This window comes from Tamandua tetradactyla, chromosome 20 (genome assembly GCF_023851605.1).
Source record: "Tamandua tetradactyla isolate mTamTet1 chromosome 20, mTamTet1.pri, whole genome shotgun sequence".
In the NCBI taxonomy this organism is placed as follows: Eukaryota; Metazoa; Chordata; class Mammalia; order Pilosa; family Myrmecophagidae; genus Tamandua; species Tamandua tetradactyla.
The window spans coordinates 58,477,153-58,497,375 of NC_135346.1; the positions used below are offsets into that span (position 1 = coordinate 58,477,153).

The window sequence follows — 20,223 nt, forward strand, 5'->3', positions numbered from 1 at the left end:
AGAAAAAGTAGGGCTAAAGACAAACTGTTTTTTATTATGAGGGCTTGGTAAACTATCACTAGAATTAAATAACACGGGTAAAAAAGGCTCCTCTATGGGTTTAACCAAATGTTGAATTTTCCTTGGAGATTAAAGTATGCTGGGTATTTGCAAGATCTCAACTAACTTCGGATTTAGTCTCTTTAATACCATCAGAGAGATTTGGGGGCGTTTCTGTATATCTACTCTCAGCATGAGATCCCTGTGATATGATTATACTTGATGAGTGGAAGGAATCAGAACAGGGAGACATGCCTTCAGTGGTCCCAGAGTCTGTGGTTTTCTCTTGGTGGGACTGTGATGGTCCAACGGCCAGAGGTCGAAAGCTGGTAGCAGAGGCATCAGAAGGCCGGCAACTCTGAAACAAGTGATCCCACCCCAGATCAGATTTATTATTAAAATAAATAAATATATACATTGGGTCACAGAAAGGACATTGACCCTAACAGTTTCTACTCTCCAAAACACAGATGTTCAATTAAAATGAACTCTACAAACAGGTAGTGAATGCCTACTAAATGCGAAGTGCTATGCTAGATCATAAAAATGCTAAAAACCTTTTCTAATATAGAGATGTGCATGACATAAGGGATGGCTTAGGATCTATTATTGCCAAGTATCTTTTACATTTAAAATAATTTCAACTGCACATAATCAAATTATAATTTAGCATTATTTCATAAGTTTTTAAACTGCCCAGTCTTTTTCTCCACAATTCTGGTTCTCATTCTTTCTGCTCTCCCCACAAAACAAGGGAGAGTAGACACCTCATCTTGCTTCCTTTTGGATTCATGGTACTCAGTCTCTCCTTTCAGAAGCTGCCAGCTACTGTGGTTCACCTATGACAAAGAATGAAAATCTGCGGGTGGAAGAAAACTCTTTCATACAGAATGAGAGAACAATTTAATCTGGGTATACCAACAACTCAACACAGACTTTAAAAGTTATTTTGAGAAATACTTGTTGGTTGAAAACCCCATGAACCACTACAGCCAGGTCTTTCCTAAGGCATACTGTAACAATGAAGAAGGAAAAGAATACTACTGAGCAATCCCCACAAACTTTTTCAATAGCATATTTACATTCAGGCTTTCAGCAATGGCTTTCCTCAAGAGCTCCTCTTCTTCCTCCTCCTGGCTGTTCACTTCCCTGGCTTCCTGCTCACTCATTTTGAGAGCCAGAGCAAACTGTTCTTCTTCTGTCATCTCTGTAAAAGCACAGTGAAAAGGGGAGAGGGGAGACACCACAAACATAAACATAAAGACAAATAGAATTATTAAATTTTTCATTTGAAGATACTACATACCATATAGCACAATTCTATAATCTTAAAAATAAGGAGAGGCTTGAAAGAAAAGGTGTTGATCAAGATCACTAGCAGCAGTCACAACAGGAATCCTATAAATCAGACTTAAGCTCCCACGAAGGGGAGTGGTCTTGCCTATTTTACTTACTGTTGTATCCCTAGCATAAAGAAAAGTACCTAGCATTTGACCAATGCTCAATAAATATTTGGTGAATAAATGGATTCACTAAATATTCCTACTCTAGGGCTTTTTGCTATAAACCACACCGCTTCACGGTCAATATTTAGACAGAATAATTTTATTTTTAGAATTCTGATTTATCCAATAAAAAGAACATTCCTCATAACCAAACTGATTGCTAAACACTATTTTCCATTAAAAGCAACTGGAATAACTTGGAAAATTGCTGATTCCAAGTCTGGAGCATGAAATGGTCAAGACAAACTAGAATATTTATCGTAACTGTTAGCAAGAAAGCTATCTGACTCTACCAGGTTCATTTCAAAAGATCTCAGGAGCTATATTAAAAAGATTGCCACTGATAAAAGATGGGACAATTTAAGCATCAAAATAAGGATAATAAATGTAATGGATTAAAACATCAAATATATTTTAAACTGTGATTTCATAATGATACCTTAGGGAAAAACATGACTAACTGGTCACTGCTATAGAATGTTAGTGAACTAATGAATTTTTTTGAAAACTGGTTAATACAAGGGGAGAATCAAGCTTTTATCCTGCCTTTCCTATTCAAGACACCTTACTGGGTATAAATGAAAAGGAATGATAAAAGAATATCACCATTTTATGTAATGCCCATGGAAGCGAATTTAGCAGCATTTAACAAACTACATATAAATTCACACTTTGTTCCAACAATCCTACTTCTACCCATTTACTCTAAAGATACACTTCCAATTAAAATAAAAATTAAAAAGTACATATGGAGCCTTTGTGCTCTGGGGGAAAGGTTGCAGCCATCCAAAGCAACTCTGACATGTCCTCACAGGTGCTGCTGGAAAAGGAGCATCTCAGTATTTGTGATGGTCTGGATCATAGCCCTTTCCTAAGTGTTCCAGCTCCCTTTGTTTGCTGCACTTTGCACATGATGAAACTGTGAATATTATCACTGTGGTTTCACTACTACTATGCCAGTTTTCTAACTTGGGGAGGCTGTGGTTGCAGAGGCTGAAGAGCTGAGAATCAGAAAACTGCAGCCTAATACGGAAGCGTGGAGCCAACAGGAATGCACGGGTGGGGAGATGGGGACTAGGAAGTAAGCCAGCGCGCTACCCTCACCAATGTAGTCCTGTGACTTACACCACATCACATGAAACACATGTGACACACACGAGACACGTGAAACACATCACCTGTCCCCACTCCCCATACTTCAAGCACACCCACCGGACCAATCCCTAGCACGAGTACCTGCCCCATCCCCCCACCCCAAGTGCAGCCTACTCACCTTTCCTGCATCTCTCTCCAGTACTACCTCCCCGTCCCTGCACCCTGCAGGCGATTGCCAGCAAATAAAGGCTGCGGGTGCTAACCACCATACTCACGCTACAACCATCCCCACTCATAGTGTCGCACAGCCTCACCCTGCATCCCTTAGCACTGTGCATCAGCTTACGGTACTCCTAGACCTGCGCATACGCCCCTCAGCTCTGGGAACATCAGTTTACAGCACTTCTAAACCCGTGCATGCACATGGCCCCCAATCACGTACTTCAGCTCTGGGAACATCAGTTTACGGCACTCCTAGACCCGTGTATGCACAAGGCCCTCAGTCAAGCTTCCCAGTGCTGAGAAACCAGTGACCTACACAGCCAGGTCACATCTGACTCCAATTCAAAAAGGCATGAGGCCGACCCACTGCCATATCTCTGCACAAGGGCACAGAGGGCCCCATGCCCTGGACTAGTGCACACAAAGATTATGCTCCCAAGATTTGTGTACCGCACAGCTACATCCTCACTGATGGCTGGGCACCCACGTTCATAAGCACCAGCGTAATATCCTCAACCTGCACCTATACCTACACTGCAATGCATCACCACACTGTTGTGCCCCGCCCTGTACCCTGCATACAGCAACACACCCACCCTGCAAACACAAAGACTTTACACTACTGAAGGAAATCAACTTCCAAAGCAAATCAATCAAGATATTTACATGTGACAAAAAGAAGAGAAGATCACTAAGCATATCACAATTTAGACAGATACAGCCCAGGCTAACAACCAACATAAAATACCAGAGGAGACCGCGACGCTGGAACAACTAATCAAAGATGTTCATATAACTCTAATTAATAAAATAAGTGGGATGGCTAATGACATAAAGGAGATCAAGAAGACAGTAGAAGAGCACAAAAAGGAATTTGAAAGAATAAATAGAAAATAGCAGATATCAGAGAGAGTAAAGACTGTTGACCAAATAAAAAACATACTAGAGGCACACAACAGCAGATTTCAAGAGGCAGAATAAAGAACACGCAATATGGAGAATAGGATGAATGATTTTGAACACTCAAAACGGTAAATGGCAAAAAAGATGGAAAATTTTGAATTAGAGTTCAGGGAAATGATAGACAAAACAAAGGGCACAAATATAAGAATCACTGATGTCCTTGAAGGAGAAGAGAGAAGTAAAGGGCTAGGAAGAGTAGCTGAAAATATAATGCGGGAAAACTTGTCAACCATTATAAAAGATATAAATATACAAGTCAAAGAATCCCAATGAATTCCAAACAGAATAAATCCAAACAGACCTTCACAAACACATATTCATCTGTCTTTCAAATGTTGAAGAGGAGCAGAAAATTCTGAAAGTGGCAAGAGAAAAAACAATCTACTATATATAAGGGAAACCACATAAGACTAAGTTTAGCCTACTCAACTGTCACCATGGAAGCGAGAAGGCAGTGGTATATATTCAAGATCCTGAAAGAGAAAAACTTCAGGGCAAGAATTCTGTTCCCAGGCAAACTGTCCTTCAAAACTGAGGGAGAGATTAAAGTTTTCACAGACAAAGCAGTCCTGAAAGAATTTGTCAATAAGAGACCGGCCCTACAAGAAATACTAAAAGGAATTCTGCTGGCTGAAAAAAATAGACAGGAGAGGGAGGTCTGGAGGAGGTCACAGAATTGAAGAGTGTCACTAAGGATAATTTAAAGAATACAAAGAGAAAGAGGGAAAAGAATATACAGCTCTGACAAAAAAAAATTAATAAACAAAAATAAAAAATAAAAAAAAGATAAGATGGTGGAGTCAAAAAATACCTTTTCAGTAATAACTTTGAACGTTAACGGACTAAATTTACCAATTAAAAGATACATGTTGGCAGAGTGGATTAAGAAACATAATGCAGTATATGCTGCCTACAACAGACTCATTTTAGACACAATGATACAAATAGATTGAAAGTGAAAGGATGGAAAAGATTTTCCACACAAGTTGCAACCAAAAGAAAGCATGAGTAGCTATATTAATATCAGACAAAATACACTTTAAATGTAAAGACATCATAAGAGACAAAGAAGAACACTATATACTAAATAAAGTGTCAATTCGCCAAGAAGATAGAACAATCATAAATGTGTATGCTCCCAATCAAGGAGCTCAAAAGTACATGAAACAGACATTGGCAAACTAAAGGGAGTGACAGATGTTTCAACAATATCAGGAAACTTCAATACACCACTCTTCTTTATAAACAGAACAACCAAACAAAATATCAACAAGGGAGAACCCCAAGCATGGTCGGTTGGAGAAAATATGTCTGTCCGGAGGCACACTGGGAATCCTGAGATGTTCTATCCATTATTGGAAGTGGCATATTGAAGTCTCCTACCATTGATGTAGAGCCATTTATTTCTCCCTTCAAAACTGTCTCCCGACTTCCAGAGAAGATGGCGGCTTAGTAAGACGCGCGGATCTTAGTTTCTTCTCCAGGACAGGTACTAGGGGAGTAGAAACGATACAGAACAGCGTCCAAAGCCACAACAGAGATAAAAAAGACAGGGTACCCCATACTGGAACGGCTGGCTGGCTGAGAGAAGCCGCTCGGGTGAGATCACTGAGGCGCGCGGGCTTCACCGGGCGGGGTGGCAAGCGGATGGAGTCACTCCCTTCCCCCTTTCCAGGCCGGCTGGGAGAATTGGAGAGGCGGTCCCCTGAAACCGCGGCGGCTGGCGCCCACACCATGCGCGGTCCGCCGGACCAACTGAGAGAATTGGATCGGAAATCCCCAGGCCACGGAGAATGGTGACGGGTGGGGAAGGCTCCTTCCAAACTCGTGACTCCCTGGGAAAGTGCACTCTCCCGGGCGGGCCGCTGCCACTGGCGCCCTCCCGCGACGCTTGTCGCCCCAGGCCGACTAGGAAATTCGGACGGGAGCTTTCCCGGGCTGCGGCGGCCAGCAACCCTCCCCGCGTTCGGACCCTGGGCAGGCTCGCACTCTTCCAAGCCGCTTCGGCTAGCGAACCTCCCGGACCGCGAGAGTTTTCCAAAGTTAAAGGTCCCACAGCACCTTTTACTGGTGGGACCCGCAGACAAACGTGTGCCACGAGCGCGACCTACTGGGCAGGATAAGAAAAACAGAATCCAGAGATTTCACAGAAAAATCTTCCAAAGTTTTGGATCCAATACTCAGGGAAATCTGTCTAAATGCGCAGACGCCAACAGAAGATAACGGATCACGCTCAAATAAATGAAAATATGGCCCAGTCAAAGTAACAAACCAATAGTTCAAATGAGATACAGGAGCTGAGACAACTAATGTTGAATATACGAACAGAAATGGAAACCCTCTTCAAAAACGAAATCGATAAATTGAGGGAGGACATGAAGAAGACATGGGCTGAACATAAAGAAGAAATAGAAAAATTGAAAAAACAAATCACAGAACTTATGGAAGTGAAGGACAAAGTAGAAAAGATAGAAAAAACAATGGATACCTACAATGATAGATTCAAAGAGATAGAAGACAGAATTAGTGATTTGGAGGATGGAACATCTGAATTCCAAAAACAAACAGAAACTATTGGGAAAAGAATGGAAAAATTTGAACAGGGTATCAGGGAACTCAAGGACAATATGAAGCGCACAAATATACGTGTTGTGGGTGTCCCAGAAGGAGAAGAGAAGGGAAAAGGAGGAGAAAAACTAAAGGAAGAAATTATCACTGAAAATTTCCCAACTCTTATGAAAGACCTAAAATTACAGATCCAAGAAGTGCAGCGCACCCCAAAGAGATTAGACCCAAATAGGCATTCTCTAAGACACTTACTAGTTAGAATGTCAGAGGTCAAAGAGAAGGAGAGGATCTTGAAAGCAGCAAGAGAAAAACAATCCATCACATACAAGGGAAACCCAATAAGAATATGTGTAGATTTCTCAGCAGAAACCATGGAGGCTAGAAGACAGTGGGATGATATATTTAAATTACTAAAAGAGAAAAACTGCCAATCAAGACTCCTATATCCAGCAAAATTGTCCTTCAAAAATGAGGGAGAAATTAAAACATTCTCAGACAAAAAGTCACTGAGAGGGCGGGCCGCGGTGGCTCAGCGGGCAAAGTGCTTGCCTGCTATGCCGGAGGACCTCGGTTCGATTCCCGGCCCCAGCCCATGTAACAAAAACGGAGAAACAGAATACAATAAAAGAAGAAAATGTTTCCCTTTCTTCCTTCCTTCCTTCCTTCATTCTATCCTTCCTTCCTTCTCTCTGTCTTTCCTTTAAAAAAAAAAAAAAAAAAAAAGTCACTGAGAGAATTTGTGACCAAGAGACCAGCTCTGCAAGAAATACTAAAGGGAGCACTAGAGTCAGAACCGAAAAGACAGAAGAGAGAGGTATGGACAAGAGTGTAGAAAGAAGGAAAGTCAGATATGATATATATAATACAAAAGGCAAAATGGTAGAGGAAAATATTATCCAAACAGTAATAACACTAAATGTTAATGGACTGAATTCCCCAATGAAAAGACACAGACTGGCAGAATGGATTAAAAAACAGGATCCTTCTATATGCTGTCTACAGGAAACAAATCTTAGACCCAAAGATAAACATAGGTTGAAAGTGAAAGGTTGGGAAAAGATATTTCATGCAAATAACAACCAGAAAAGAGCAGGAGTGGCTACACTAATATCCAACAAGTTAGACTTCAAATGTAAAACAGTTAAAAGAGACAAAGAAGGACACTATCTACTAATAAAAGGAACAATTAAACAAGAAGACATAACAATCATAAATATTTATGCACCGAACCAGAATGCCCCAAAATACGTGAGGAATACACTGCAAACACTGAAAAGGGAAATAGACACTTATACCATAATAGTTGGAGACTTCAATTCACCACTCTCATCAATGGACAGAACATCTAGACAGAGGATCAATAAAGAAATAGAGAATCTGAATATTACTATAAATGAGCTAGACTTAACAGACATTTATAGGACATTACATCCCACAACAGCAGGATACACCTTTTTCTCAAGTGCTCATGGATCATTCCCAAAGATAGACCATATGCTGGGTCACAAAGCAAGTCTTAACAAATTTAAAAAGATTGAAATCATACACAACACTTTCTCGGATGATAAAGGAATGAAGTTGGAATACAATAATAGGCGGAATGCCAGAAAATTCACAAATACGTGGAGGCTCAACAACACACTCTTAAACAACGAGTGGGTCAAAGAAGAAATTGCAAGAGAAATTAGTAAATACCTCGAGGCAAATGAAAATGAAAACACAACATATCAAAACTTATGGGATGCAGCAAAGGCAGTGCTAAGAGGGAAATGTATTGCCCTAAATGTCTATATCAGAAAAGAAGAAAAGGCAAAAATGCAGGAATTAACTGTCCACTTGGAAGAACTGGAGAAAGAACAGCAAACTAATCCCAAAGCAAGCAAAAGGAAAGAAATAACAAAGATTAGAGCAGAAATAAATGAAATTGAAAACATGAAAACAATAGAGAAAATCAATAAGACCAGAAGTTGGTTCTATGAGAAAATCAATAAGATTGATGGGTCCTTAGCAAGATTGACAAAAAGAAGAAGAGAGAGGATGCAAATAAATAAGATCAGAAATGGAAGAGGAGACATAACTACTGACCTCACAGAAATAAAGGAGGTAATAACAGGATACTATGAACAACTTTACGCTAACAAATACAACAATTTAGATGAAATGGACGGGTTCCTGGAAAGACATGAACAACCAACTTTGACTCAAGAAGACATAGATGACCTCAACAAACCAATCACAAGTAAAGAAATTGAATTAGTCATTCAAAATCTTCCTAAAAAGAAAAGTCCAGGACCAGACGGCTTCACATGTGAATTCTACCAAACGTTCCAGAAAGAATTAGTACCAATACTCCTCAAACTCTTCAAAAAAATCGAAGTGGAGGGAAAACTACCTAATTCATTCTATGAAGCCAACATCACCCTCATACCAAAACCAGGCAAAGATATTACAAAAAAAGAAAACTACAGACCAATCTCTCTAATGAATATAGATGCAAAAATCCTCAATAAAATTCTAGCAAATCGTATCCAACAACACATTAAAAGAATTATACATCATGACCAAGTAGGATTCATCCCAGGTATGCAAGGATGGTTCAACATAAGAAAATCAATTAATGTAATACACCATATCAACAAATCAAAGCAGAAAAATCACATGATCATCTCAATTGATGCAGAGAAGGCATCTGACAAGATTCAACATCCTTTCCTGTTGAAAACACTTCAAAAGATAGGAATACAAGGGAACTTCCTTAAAATGATAGAGGGAATATATGAAAAACCCACAGCTAATATCATCCTCAATGGGGAAAAATTGAAAACTTTCCCCCTAAGATCAGGAACAAGACAAGGATGTCCACTATCACCACTATTATTCAACATTGTGTTGGAGGTTCTAGCCAGAGCAATTAGACAAGAAAAAGAAATACAAGGCATCAAAATTGGAAAGGAAGAAGTAAAACTATCACTGTTTGCAGACGATATGATACTATACGTCGAAAACCCAGAAAAATCCACAACAAAACTACTAGAGTTAATAAATGAGTACAGCAAAGTAGCAGGTTACAAGATCAACATTCAAAAATCTGTAGCATTTCTATACACTAGTAATGAACAAGCTGAGGGGGAAATCAAGAAATGAATCCCATTTACAATTGCAACTATAAGAATAAAATACCTAGGAATAAATTTAACCAAAGAGACAAAAAACCTATATAAAGAAAACTACAAAAAACTACTAAAAGAAATCACAGAAGACCTAAATAGATGGAAGGGCATACCGTGTTCATGGATTGGAAGACTAAATATAGTTAAGATGTCAATCCTACCTAAATTGATTTATAGATTCAATGCAATACCAATCAAAATCCCAACAACTTATTTTTCAGAAATAGAAAAACCAATAAGCAAATTTATCTGGAAGGGCAGGGTGCCCCGAATTGCTAAAAACATCTTGAGGGAAAAAAACGAAGCTGGAGGTCTCGCGCTGCCTGACTTTAAGGCATATTATGAAGCCACAGTGGTCAAAACAGCAAGGTATTGGCATAAAGATAGATATATCGACCAATGGAATCGAATAGAGTGCTCATATATAGACCCTCTCATCTATGGACATTTGATCTTTGATAAGGCAGTCAAGCCAACTCACCTGGGACAGAACAGTCTCTTCAATAAATGGTGCCTAGACAACTGGATATCCATATGCAAAAGAATGAAAGAAGACCCATCTCTCACACCCTATACCAAAGTTAACTCAAAATGGATCAAAGATCTAAACATTAGGTCTAAGACCATAAAACAGTTAGAGGAAAATGTTGGGAGATATCTTATGGATCTTACAACTGGAGGCGGTTTTATGGACCTTAAACCTAAAGCAAGAACACTGAAGAAGGAAATAAATAAATGGGATCTCCTCAAAATTAAACACTTTTGTGCATCAAAGAACTTCATCAAGAAAGTAGAAAGACAGCCTACACAATGGGAGACAATATTTGGAAATGATATATCAGATAAAGGTCTAGTATCCAGAATTTATAAAGAGATTGTTCATCTCAACAACAAAAAGACAGCCAACCCAATTACAAAATGGGAAAAAGACTTGAACAGACACCTATCAGAAGAGGAAATACAAATGGCCAAAAGGCACATGAAGAGATACTCAATGTCCCTGGCCATTAGAGAAATGCAAATCAAAACCACAATGAGATATCATCTCACACCCACCAGAATGGCCATTATCAACAGAACAAAAAATGACAAGTGCTGGAGAGGATGCGGAGAAAGAGGCACACTTATCCACTGTTGGTGGGAATGTCAAATGGTGCAACCACTGTGGAAGGCAGTTTGGCAGTTCCTCAAAAAGCTGAATATAGAATTGCCATACGACCCAGCAATACCATTGCTGGGAATCTACTCAAAGGACTTAAGGGCAAAGACACAAACGGACATTTGCACACCAATGTTTATAGCAGCGTTATTTACAATTGCAAAGAGATGGAAACAGCCGAAATCTCCATCAACAGATGAGTGGCTAAACAAACTGTGGTATATACATACGATGGAATACTATGCAGCTTTAAGACAGGATAAACTTATGAAGCATGTAATAACATGGATGGACCTAGAGAACATTATGCTGAATGAGTCTAGCCAAAAACTAAAGGACAAATACTGTATGGTCCCACTGATGTGAACGGACATTCGAGAATAAATTTGGAATATGTCATTGGTAACAGAGTCCAGCAGGAGGTAGAAACAGGGTAAGATAATGGGCAATTGGAGTTGAAGGGATACAGACGGTGTAACAGGACTAGATACAAAAATTCAAAAATGGACAGCACAATAATACCTAATTGTAAAGTAATCTTGTTAAAACACTGAATGAAGCTGTATCTGAGCTATAGGTTTTTGTTTTGTTTTGTTTTGATTTTACTATTATTACTTTTATTTTTGTCTCTATATTAACATTCTATATCTTTTTCGGTTATGTTGCTAGTTCTTCTAAACCGATGCAAATGTACTAAGAAATGATGATCATGCATCTATGTGATGATGTTAAGAATTACTGATTGCATATGTAGAATGGTATGTTTTCTAAATGTTGGGTTAATTTCTTTTTTTCCGTTAATTAAAAAAAAAAGAGAGAGAGAAGGGGTAATTGGAGCTGATGGGATACAGACTGTACAACGGGACTGGATATAAAAACTCAGAAATGGACAGCACAATACTACCCAATTGTAATGCAATTATGTTAAAACACTGAATGAAGCTGCATGTGAGGCATAGGTTTTTTTTTTCTTTCTATTATTGTTTTAATTCATATTCTGTTGTCTTTTTCTTTTTCTAAATCGATGCAAATGTACTAAGAAATGATGAATATGCAACTATGTGATGTTATTAAGAATTACTGATTGTACATGTAGAATGGAATGATTTCTAATTGTTTTGTTAATTCTTTTTTTAATTAATAAAAAAAAATATCAACAAGGAACTAGATAAGTTAAATAACTTGATAAATGAATTAGACCTAACAGACAAATATAGGTCACTGTACCCCAAAGCACAAGGATATACACTCTTCTCTAGTGCTCATGGAACACTCCAGGACAGATCATATGCTGGGGCAAAAAACAGGTATTTATAAATTTAAAAACACTGAAATTATTCAAAGCACTTTCTCTGATCACGATGGGATGAAGCTGGATCTCAATAAACACCAAAGAGCAAGAACATTCACAAATATATGGCGATTACAAAACACATTCTTAAACAACCAGTGGGACAAAGAAGAAATTGCTAGAGAAATAAGCTATCTGGAGATGAAAGAAAATGAGAATACAACTTATCAGAACTTATGGGATGTGGCACATGCTGTGCTTAACAGGAAATTTATTGCCCTAAATGCCTTTATTAAAAAACAAGGAAGAGCAAAAATCGAGGAGTTAACAGCACACCTGGAGGAACATGAGAAAGAACAGCAAACTAACCTCAAAGCAAACAGAAAAGAGAAATAACAAAGATTAAAGCAGAGGTAAATAGATGAGAGAACAAAAGAAAGAATCAATGAGGAGAGAACCAAAATGGTGGCTTAGCAAGGTGTGGGATTTAGATCATCCTCCAGAGCAGCTAGTAAATAGCCAAGAACAGTAAAGAACAACAGCTGGGGTCATGTCAGTGACTGGACACACAGCGTACCCCTGTTTGGATCACCCAGAACTGTGAGTACACCAAGCCGTGGTGGCCAGCGCCTCTACCCCACAGCTGCTTCCCAGAGGGGAAAGGAAAGAGACTTTACTATCAGCAGGGGCTGAACACAACTAAACACCAATTGTGGAATTAATTAACAAATTCTGACTACTAAAAATAGGCCCCCACCTCAGCTGAACCTCAAGTAAAAGCGGAGGTCACTGGTTTTTGCCCCAGCACAGAGAGGGCAGGGCTGACAGAAGAAAAAAACTAGGATTTTTTGGATCTGAAAAGGTCTGGGCCCTGAAGGAAAGGAGGGGGCACATAGGCCCTGGAGAAACACAGAGCAACATACCAACATAAGCTCTTCATTGGCAAACTCCAGGAACGGGATCCTGCTCTGAAAAGGATTTTTCTTTTTCTCTTTTGTGGCTTTGTTTCTAAGGATTACGCTTTGGATACAGCTGCAAGGCTTCTCCTGCTCAACTACCCCAGGCATAGGCAGAAACAGACTTGTTTGAGAAACTGTCTGGAGCCTGTGACTTCCCCATGAGGTGGGTGGAGCCCAGCTCAGGTTGAATCCCTCCCTCAAGGAATTCAGACCCCAGGGTCTGGAAAAGGGAAGCGATTAAAACAAGCCAACAACCTCTCCTCTGTCTCCACCACGCCCCCAGCAGGGAGAGTCTGCTGAAGTTAAAGGTACCACATCACCTTATGCTGATGGGACCCACAGGCAGAAAAGTGCCAATTACTGGGCAGGATAGGAAAAACGGAGAGTTCAGAGACTTCATAGGAAAGCCTTTTAATCTGATGGGTCTCACCCTTAGGAAAAGTGATGCAGGTGACACTTTCCTCCTGAGAGGAGACCAGTTTGGTCTGGGAAAATCTGACTGGGGTCTATAATACCTAAGTAGACCCTCCAAAGGGGTGGGGGAAAGGCACCATACAGGCAGGGCAAGAAACAAAAAAACAAGAACTGAAAAATTCTGATTCATTAAACAAAACCCAAACAAGAGGATTAGAATAAGCTGAACTGAATATCAAAGAACACATAGACAATAAAGACATCCAGCAAAAAAATCCTAGGAAAAAAAAAGTGAAAACAATCTCCAGAAAAAACTAATTAAGGTAATTAAATGCCAAAACACCAGCAAAAACTAATGAATCATACTATGAAAATTGAAGAAATGGCCCAGTCAAAGGAACAAACAAACAATTCAAATGAGATACAGGAGTTGAAACAATTAATTCAGAATGTTTGAACAGACATGGAAAACCTCATCAAATATCAAATCAATGAATTGAGGAAGGATATAAAGAAGGCAAGGAATGAACAAAAAGAAATTGAAAGTCTGAAAAAACAAATCACAGAACTTACAGGAATGAAAGGCACAGGAACAGATGAAAAAAACAATGGAAACCTACAATGTCAGATTTCAAGAGACAGAAGATAGGATCAGTGAACTGGAGTATGGGACATCTGAAATCCAACAAGCAAAGGAAAATATAGGGAAAAGAATGGAAAAATATGAGCAGGGACTCGAGGAACTAAGTGACAACATGAAGAGCATGAATATATACGTGTTGTGGGTGTCCCAGAAGGAGAACAGAAGGGAAAAGGAGGAAAAAAATAATGGAGGAAGTTATCACTGAAAATTTCCCAACTCTTATGAAAGACTTCAAATTACAGATCCAAGAAGTACAGCATACCCCAAACAGAATAGATCCAAATAAACACACTCCATGACACCTACTAATCAGACTACCAGATGTCAAAGAGAAGGAGAGAAACTTGAAAGCAGCAAGAAAAACAATCCATCACATACAAGGGAAGCCCAATAAGACTATGCGCAGATCTCTCAGCAGAAACCATAGAGGCGAGAAGACAGTGGGATGATATATTTAAGATACTAAAAGAAAAAACTGCCAACCAAGACTTCTATATCCAGCAAAAATGTCCTTCAAAAATGAGGGGGAAATTAAAACATTTTCAGACAAAAATTCACAGAAAATTTTTCACAAAGAGACCAGCTCTGCAAGAAATAATAAAGGGAGCATGAGAGACAAATAAGAAAAGACAGGAGAGAGAGGTATGGAGAAGAATATTGAAATGAAGACTATCAGGAAAGGTAAAAAGAAGAAAAATTAGATATGACAGATAAAATCCAAAAGGCAAAATGGTAGAAGAAAGTAGAGCCCATACAGTAATAATACTAAATGTTGATGGGTGAAACTCCCCAATCAAAACACATAGACTAGGACAATGGATTAAAAAACAGGACCCATCTATATGGGGTCTACAGGAAATGCATCTTAGACCCAAGGATAAACACAGTCGAAAGTGAAAGGTTGGGAAAAGATATTTCATGCAAATAACAATCAGAAAAGAGCAGGAGTAGGTATACTAATATCCAAAACATTAGACTTCAAATGTAAAACAGTTAAAAGAGACAAAGAAGGACACTATGTATTAATAAAAGGAACAATTCAACAAGAAGACATAACAATCATAAATATTTATGCATCAAGCCAGAATGCTCCAAAATACATGAAGTTTACTGAAAACACTGAAAAGAGACATAGACACATCCACCATAATAGTTGGGGACTTCAATTTCACACTCTCATCAATGGACAGAACATCAAGAAGGAGGATAAATAAACAGAGAATTTGGATAATACAATAAATGAGCTAGACTTAACACACATATGTAGAACACTGCACCCCACAACAGATCATTCTCAAGGATACACCATATGCTGGGTCACAAAGCAAGTCTCAATAAATTTAAAAAGATTGAAATCATACAAAACATTTTCTCAGATCATAAAGGAATGAAGTTGGAATCAATTATAGGCAGAAGGCCAGAAAATTCACAAATATATGGAGGCTCAACAACACAATCTTAAACAACCAGTGGGTGAAGGAAGGAATCATAAGAGAAATCAGTGAATATCTCGAGACAAATGAAAATGAAAACACAACATAGCAAATTTATGGGACACAGCAAAGGCAGTGCTAAGAGGGAAATTTATTGCCCTAACTGCCTATATCAAAAAAGAAGAAAGGGCAAAAATCGAGGAATTAATTTTCAACTTGGAGAACTAGAGAGAGAACAGCTAATTAAACCCAAAGCAAGCAAAAGGAAAGAAATACTTAACATCAGAGTAGAAATAAATGAAATTGAGAACATGAAAACAACTGAGAAAATCTACAAAACCAGAAGTTGGTTCTATGAGAAAATCAGTAAGACTGATGAACCCTTAGCGAGGTTGACAAAAAGAAGAGAGAGGATGCAAATAAATAAAATCAGAACTGCAAGAGGAGACATAACCACAGAACCCACAGAAATAAAGGGAGTAATGAGAGGATACTATGAACAACTTTATGCTAATAAACTAGACAATGTAGATGAAATGAACAACTTCCTAGAAAGGCATGAGCAACCAACACTGACTCGAGAAGAAATAGACAACCTCAACAAAACAATCACAAGTAAAGAAATTAAATCCATCATTAAGAAGCTCCCCAAAAAGCAAAGTCAAGGACCAGATGGCTTCACATATGAATTCTACCAAACATTCCAGAAAGAATTAGTACCAATCCTACTCAAACTCTTCAAAAAAATTAAAGAGGAAGGAAGGCTACCTAACTCATTCTATGAAGCCAATATCATCCTCATACCAAAGCCAGACAAAGATGTGGCAAGAAAAGAAAACTACAGACCGATCTCTCTAATGAATGTAAATGCAAAATCTTCAACAAAATTCTTGTAAATCAAATCCAGCAGAATATTAAAAGAATTACGTACCATGACCAAGTAGGATTCATCCCAGGTATGCAAGGATGGTTCAACATAAGAAAATCAATTAATGTAATACACCATATCAACAAATCAAAGCAGAAAAACCACATGATCATCTTGATTGATGAAAAAAAGGCATTTGACAAAATGCAACATCCTTTCTTGTTGAAAACACTTCAAAGGATAGGAATAGAAGGGAACTTCCTCAACATAATAAAAGGAATATATGAAAAACCCACACATAACATCACCCTCAATGAGGAAAAACTGAAAACTTTCCCCCTAAGATTAGGAATAAGAGAAGGATGTCCACTATCACCACTGTTATTCAACATTGTATTGGAAGTTCTAGCCAAAGCAATTAGACAAGAAAAAGAAATACAAGGCATCAAAATTGGAAAGGAAGAAGGAAAACTCTCACTGTTTTCAGATGATATGATACTATATGTCGAAAACCCTGAAAACCCACAGCAAAACTAATAGAGCTAATAAATGAGTACAGCAAAGTGGCAGGTTAAAGATCAACACTCAGAAATCTGTATTGTTTCTATACACTAGTAATGAACAATGTGAGGGGAAAATCAAGATAAAAATTTCATTTACAATTGCAACCAAAAGAATAAAATGCTTAGGAATAAACTTAACTGAAGAGACAAAAGACCTATACAAAGAAAACTACAAGAAATTGTCAAAAGAAATCACAGAAGACCTAAATAAACAGAAGGGCATAACACGTTCATGGGTTGGAAAATTAAATATAGTTAAGGTGTCAATTCTACCTAAATTGATTTACAGAGTCAATGCAATACCAATTAAAATCACAAAAACTTAACTTTCAGAAATAGAAAAACCAATAACCAAATTTATCTGGAAGGGCTGGGTACCTCAAATAGCTAAAAATATTCTGAGAAAGAAAAATGAAGTTGGAGGCCTCCGCTACCTGACTTTAAGGCATATTATGAAGCTACAGTGGTCAAAAACAGCATGATACTGGCATAAATATAGATATACTGACCAATGGAATCAAATAGAACATTCAGATGTAGACCCTCTCATCTATGGACAACTGATCTTTGAAAAGGCAGACAAGCCAACTCACCTGGGACAGAACACTCTCTTCAATAAATGCTGCCTAGAGAACTGGATATCCACATGCAAAAGAATGAAAGGGGATCCATATCTCACACCCTATTCAAAAATTAACTCAAAATGGATCAATGACGTAAACATTAGATCTAAGACCTTAAAAGTTTTAGAAGAAAATGCAGGGAAATATCTTATCAATCTTATAATAGGAGGTGATTTCCTAGACCTTACACCCAAAGAACGAGCATTGAATAAATAAATAAATAAATGTGAACTCCTCAAAATGAAACACTTTTGTGCATCAAAGAACTTCGTCAAGAAAGTAAAGACAGCCTATACAATGGGAGACAATATTTGGAAATCATATATCTGATAAAGGTCTAGTATCCAGAATATATACGAAGAGATTGTTCAACTCAACAACAAAAAGACAGATAACTCCATTACAAAATGGGCAAAAGACATGAACAGACACTTCTCAGAAGAGGAAATACAAATGGCCAAAAGGCACCTGAAAAGATGCTCAACTTCCCTGGATACGGAAATGCAACTCAAAACCACAATGAGATATCTCACAACCACAAGAATAGCCATTATCAGCAAAACAGAAAACGACAAGTGCTGGAGAGGATGTGGAGAAAGAGGCACACTTATCCACCGCTGGTGGGACTCTCAAATGGTACAACCGCTTTGGAAGGCAGTTTGTCAGTTCCTCAGGAAGCTAAGTATAGAATTGCCATATGACCCAGCAATACCATTACTAGGTATCTACTCAGAGGACATAAGGGCAAGAACACAAACGGACATTTTCACACCAATGTTTATAGTAGCATTATTTACAATTGCCAAGAGATGGAAACAGCCAAAATGTCCATCAACAGACAAGAGGCTAAGCTCACTGTGGTATATATATATACAATGTAATATTATGCATCTGTAAGACAGAATAAAGTCATGAAGCATGTAACAACATGGATTGACCTTAAGGACATAATACTGAGTGAGATGAGCCAGAAACAAAAGGACAAATACTGTATGGTCTCACTGATATGAACTGACATTAATGAATGAACTTGGAGAATTTCACTTAAGAACAGAGACCATCAGGAGATAGAAATATGGTAAATATTGGGTAACTGGAACTGAAGGGATACAGATTGTGCAACAGGACTCATTGTAAAAATTCAGAAATGGATAGCACAATACTACCTAACTGTAATACAATAATGTTAGAACACTGAATGAAGCTGAATATGAGAATAATAGAGGGAGGACGGCTTGGGGCACAAATGAAATCAGAAGGAAAGACAGACAATAAAGACTGAGATGGTATAATCTAGGAATGCCTAGAGTGTATAATGATAGTGACTAAATATGCAAATTTAAAAATGTTTCTGCATGAGGAAGAACAAAGGAATGCCAATAATGCAGGGTACTGAAAATAGATGGTAATTAATATTTTAAAACTTTAACGTACGGGTGAGACAAGAAAATAATGTTTATTTGGTACAAAATTGATATTTTGATTAGTATAGTTCCTAATATAACTTATGTGGACAGCTTAATCGAACACCATAGTACTTGGAACATTGCATAGGGCATAAGATTTTGTAGGTTTGTCCAGAGTGATGCCCAGATGGATCCCAGGGCAATTTGCAGTGAATACGGAAGTATTTGCAGAATGGTGAGAAAGGGGGAAAATTCAACTTCCCCAAGCTGAATTCTTGATATTCTCACGAGCAGTGGGGACAACCAAAGCAATACGCTGAGCCCCCAATCTTGGGGTTTGTTCATATGAAGCTTAACCCTAAAAAGGATAGGTCAAGCCTACTTAAAATTAGGCCCCAAAGAGAAACCCCCCCAAGAGAACCTCTTTTGTTGCTCAGACATGGCCTCTCTCTCCAGCCAACACAACAAGAAAAACTCGCTGCCTTCCACCTGTCTACGTGCGATATGACTCCCAGGGGCGTGGACCTTCCTGGCAACATGGGACAGAAATCCTAGAATGAGCTGGGACTCAGCATCAAGGAATTGAGAAAACCTTCCCAACCGAAAGGGGGAAGAGCAAAATTAGACAAAATAAAGTGTCAATGGCTGAAAGATTCCAGAGGTTATCCTGGAGGTTATTCTTACACATTAAATAGATATCACCTTGTTAGTCAATATGTAATGGAGGGCAGGCCACGGTGGCTCAGCAGGCAAGAATGCTCACCTGCCATGCCAGAGGATCCGGGTTCGATTCCCCGTACCTGCCCATGTTAAAAAAAAAAAAAGAAGAAGAAGAAGAAGAAGATGTAATGGAAAGGCTGCAGGGAAGTGCCTGAAAATGTAGAGCTGTGTTCCAATAGCCATGTTTCTTGAAGATGATTGTATAATAATAAAGCTTTCACAATGTACTATGTGATTGTAAAAACCTTGCGTCTGATGCTCCTTTCATCTACCTTATCAACAGACGAGTAAAACATATGGAATAAAAATAAATAATAGGGGGAACAAATGTTAAAATAAATTTAGATTGAAATGTTCGTGATCAATGAAAGGGAGAGGTAAGGGGTATTGTATGTATGAATTTTTTTCGGTCTTCTTTTTATTCCTTTTTCTGAATTGATGCAGATGTTCTAAGAAATGATGATGAATATACAACTATGTGATGATAGTGTGAGTTATTGATTATATAACAAGAACAGAATGATCATATGATAAGAATATTTGTGTTTGTATGTGGTTATGTATCATAAACAAAAAATTAAT

The 20,223-nt window shown here is 38.3% G+C and overlaps 1 protein-coding gene across 1 annotated transcript in view; it reads right to left on the reverse strand.

The window, feature by feature from the left end:
* Positions 1-20,223, reverse strand: part of UIMC1 (ubiquitin interaction motif containing 1) — a 235,272-nt gene that overhangs the window by 86,892 nt on the left and 128,157 nt on the right. The window contains exons 5-6 of the mRNA XM_077137728.1: positions 1,122-1,246; positions 295-397 (exon numbers count right to left, since the gene is read on the reverse strand). Coding sequence (XP_076993843.1) covers positions 295-397; positions 1,122-1,246 — 228 coding nt within the window. The remainder of the gene's footprint in view (positions 1-294; positions 398-1,121; positions 1,247-20,223) is intronic.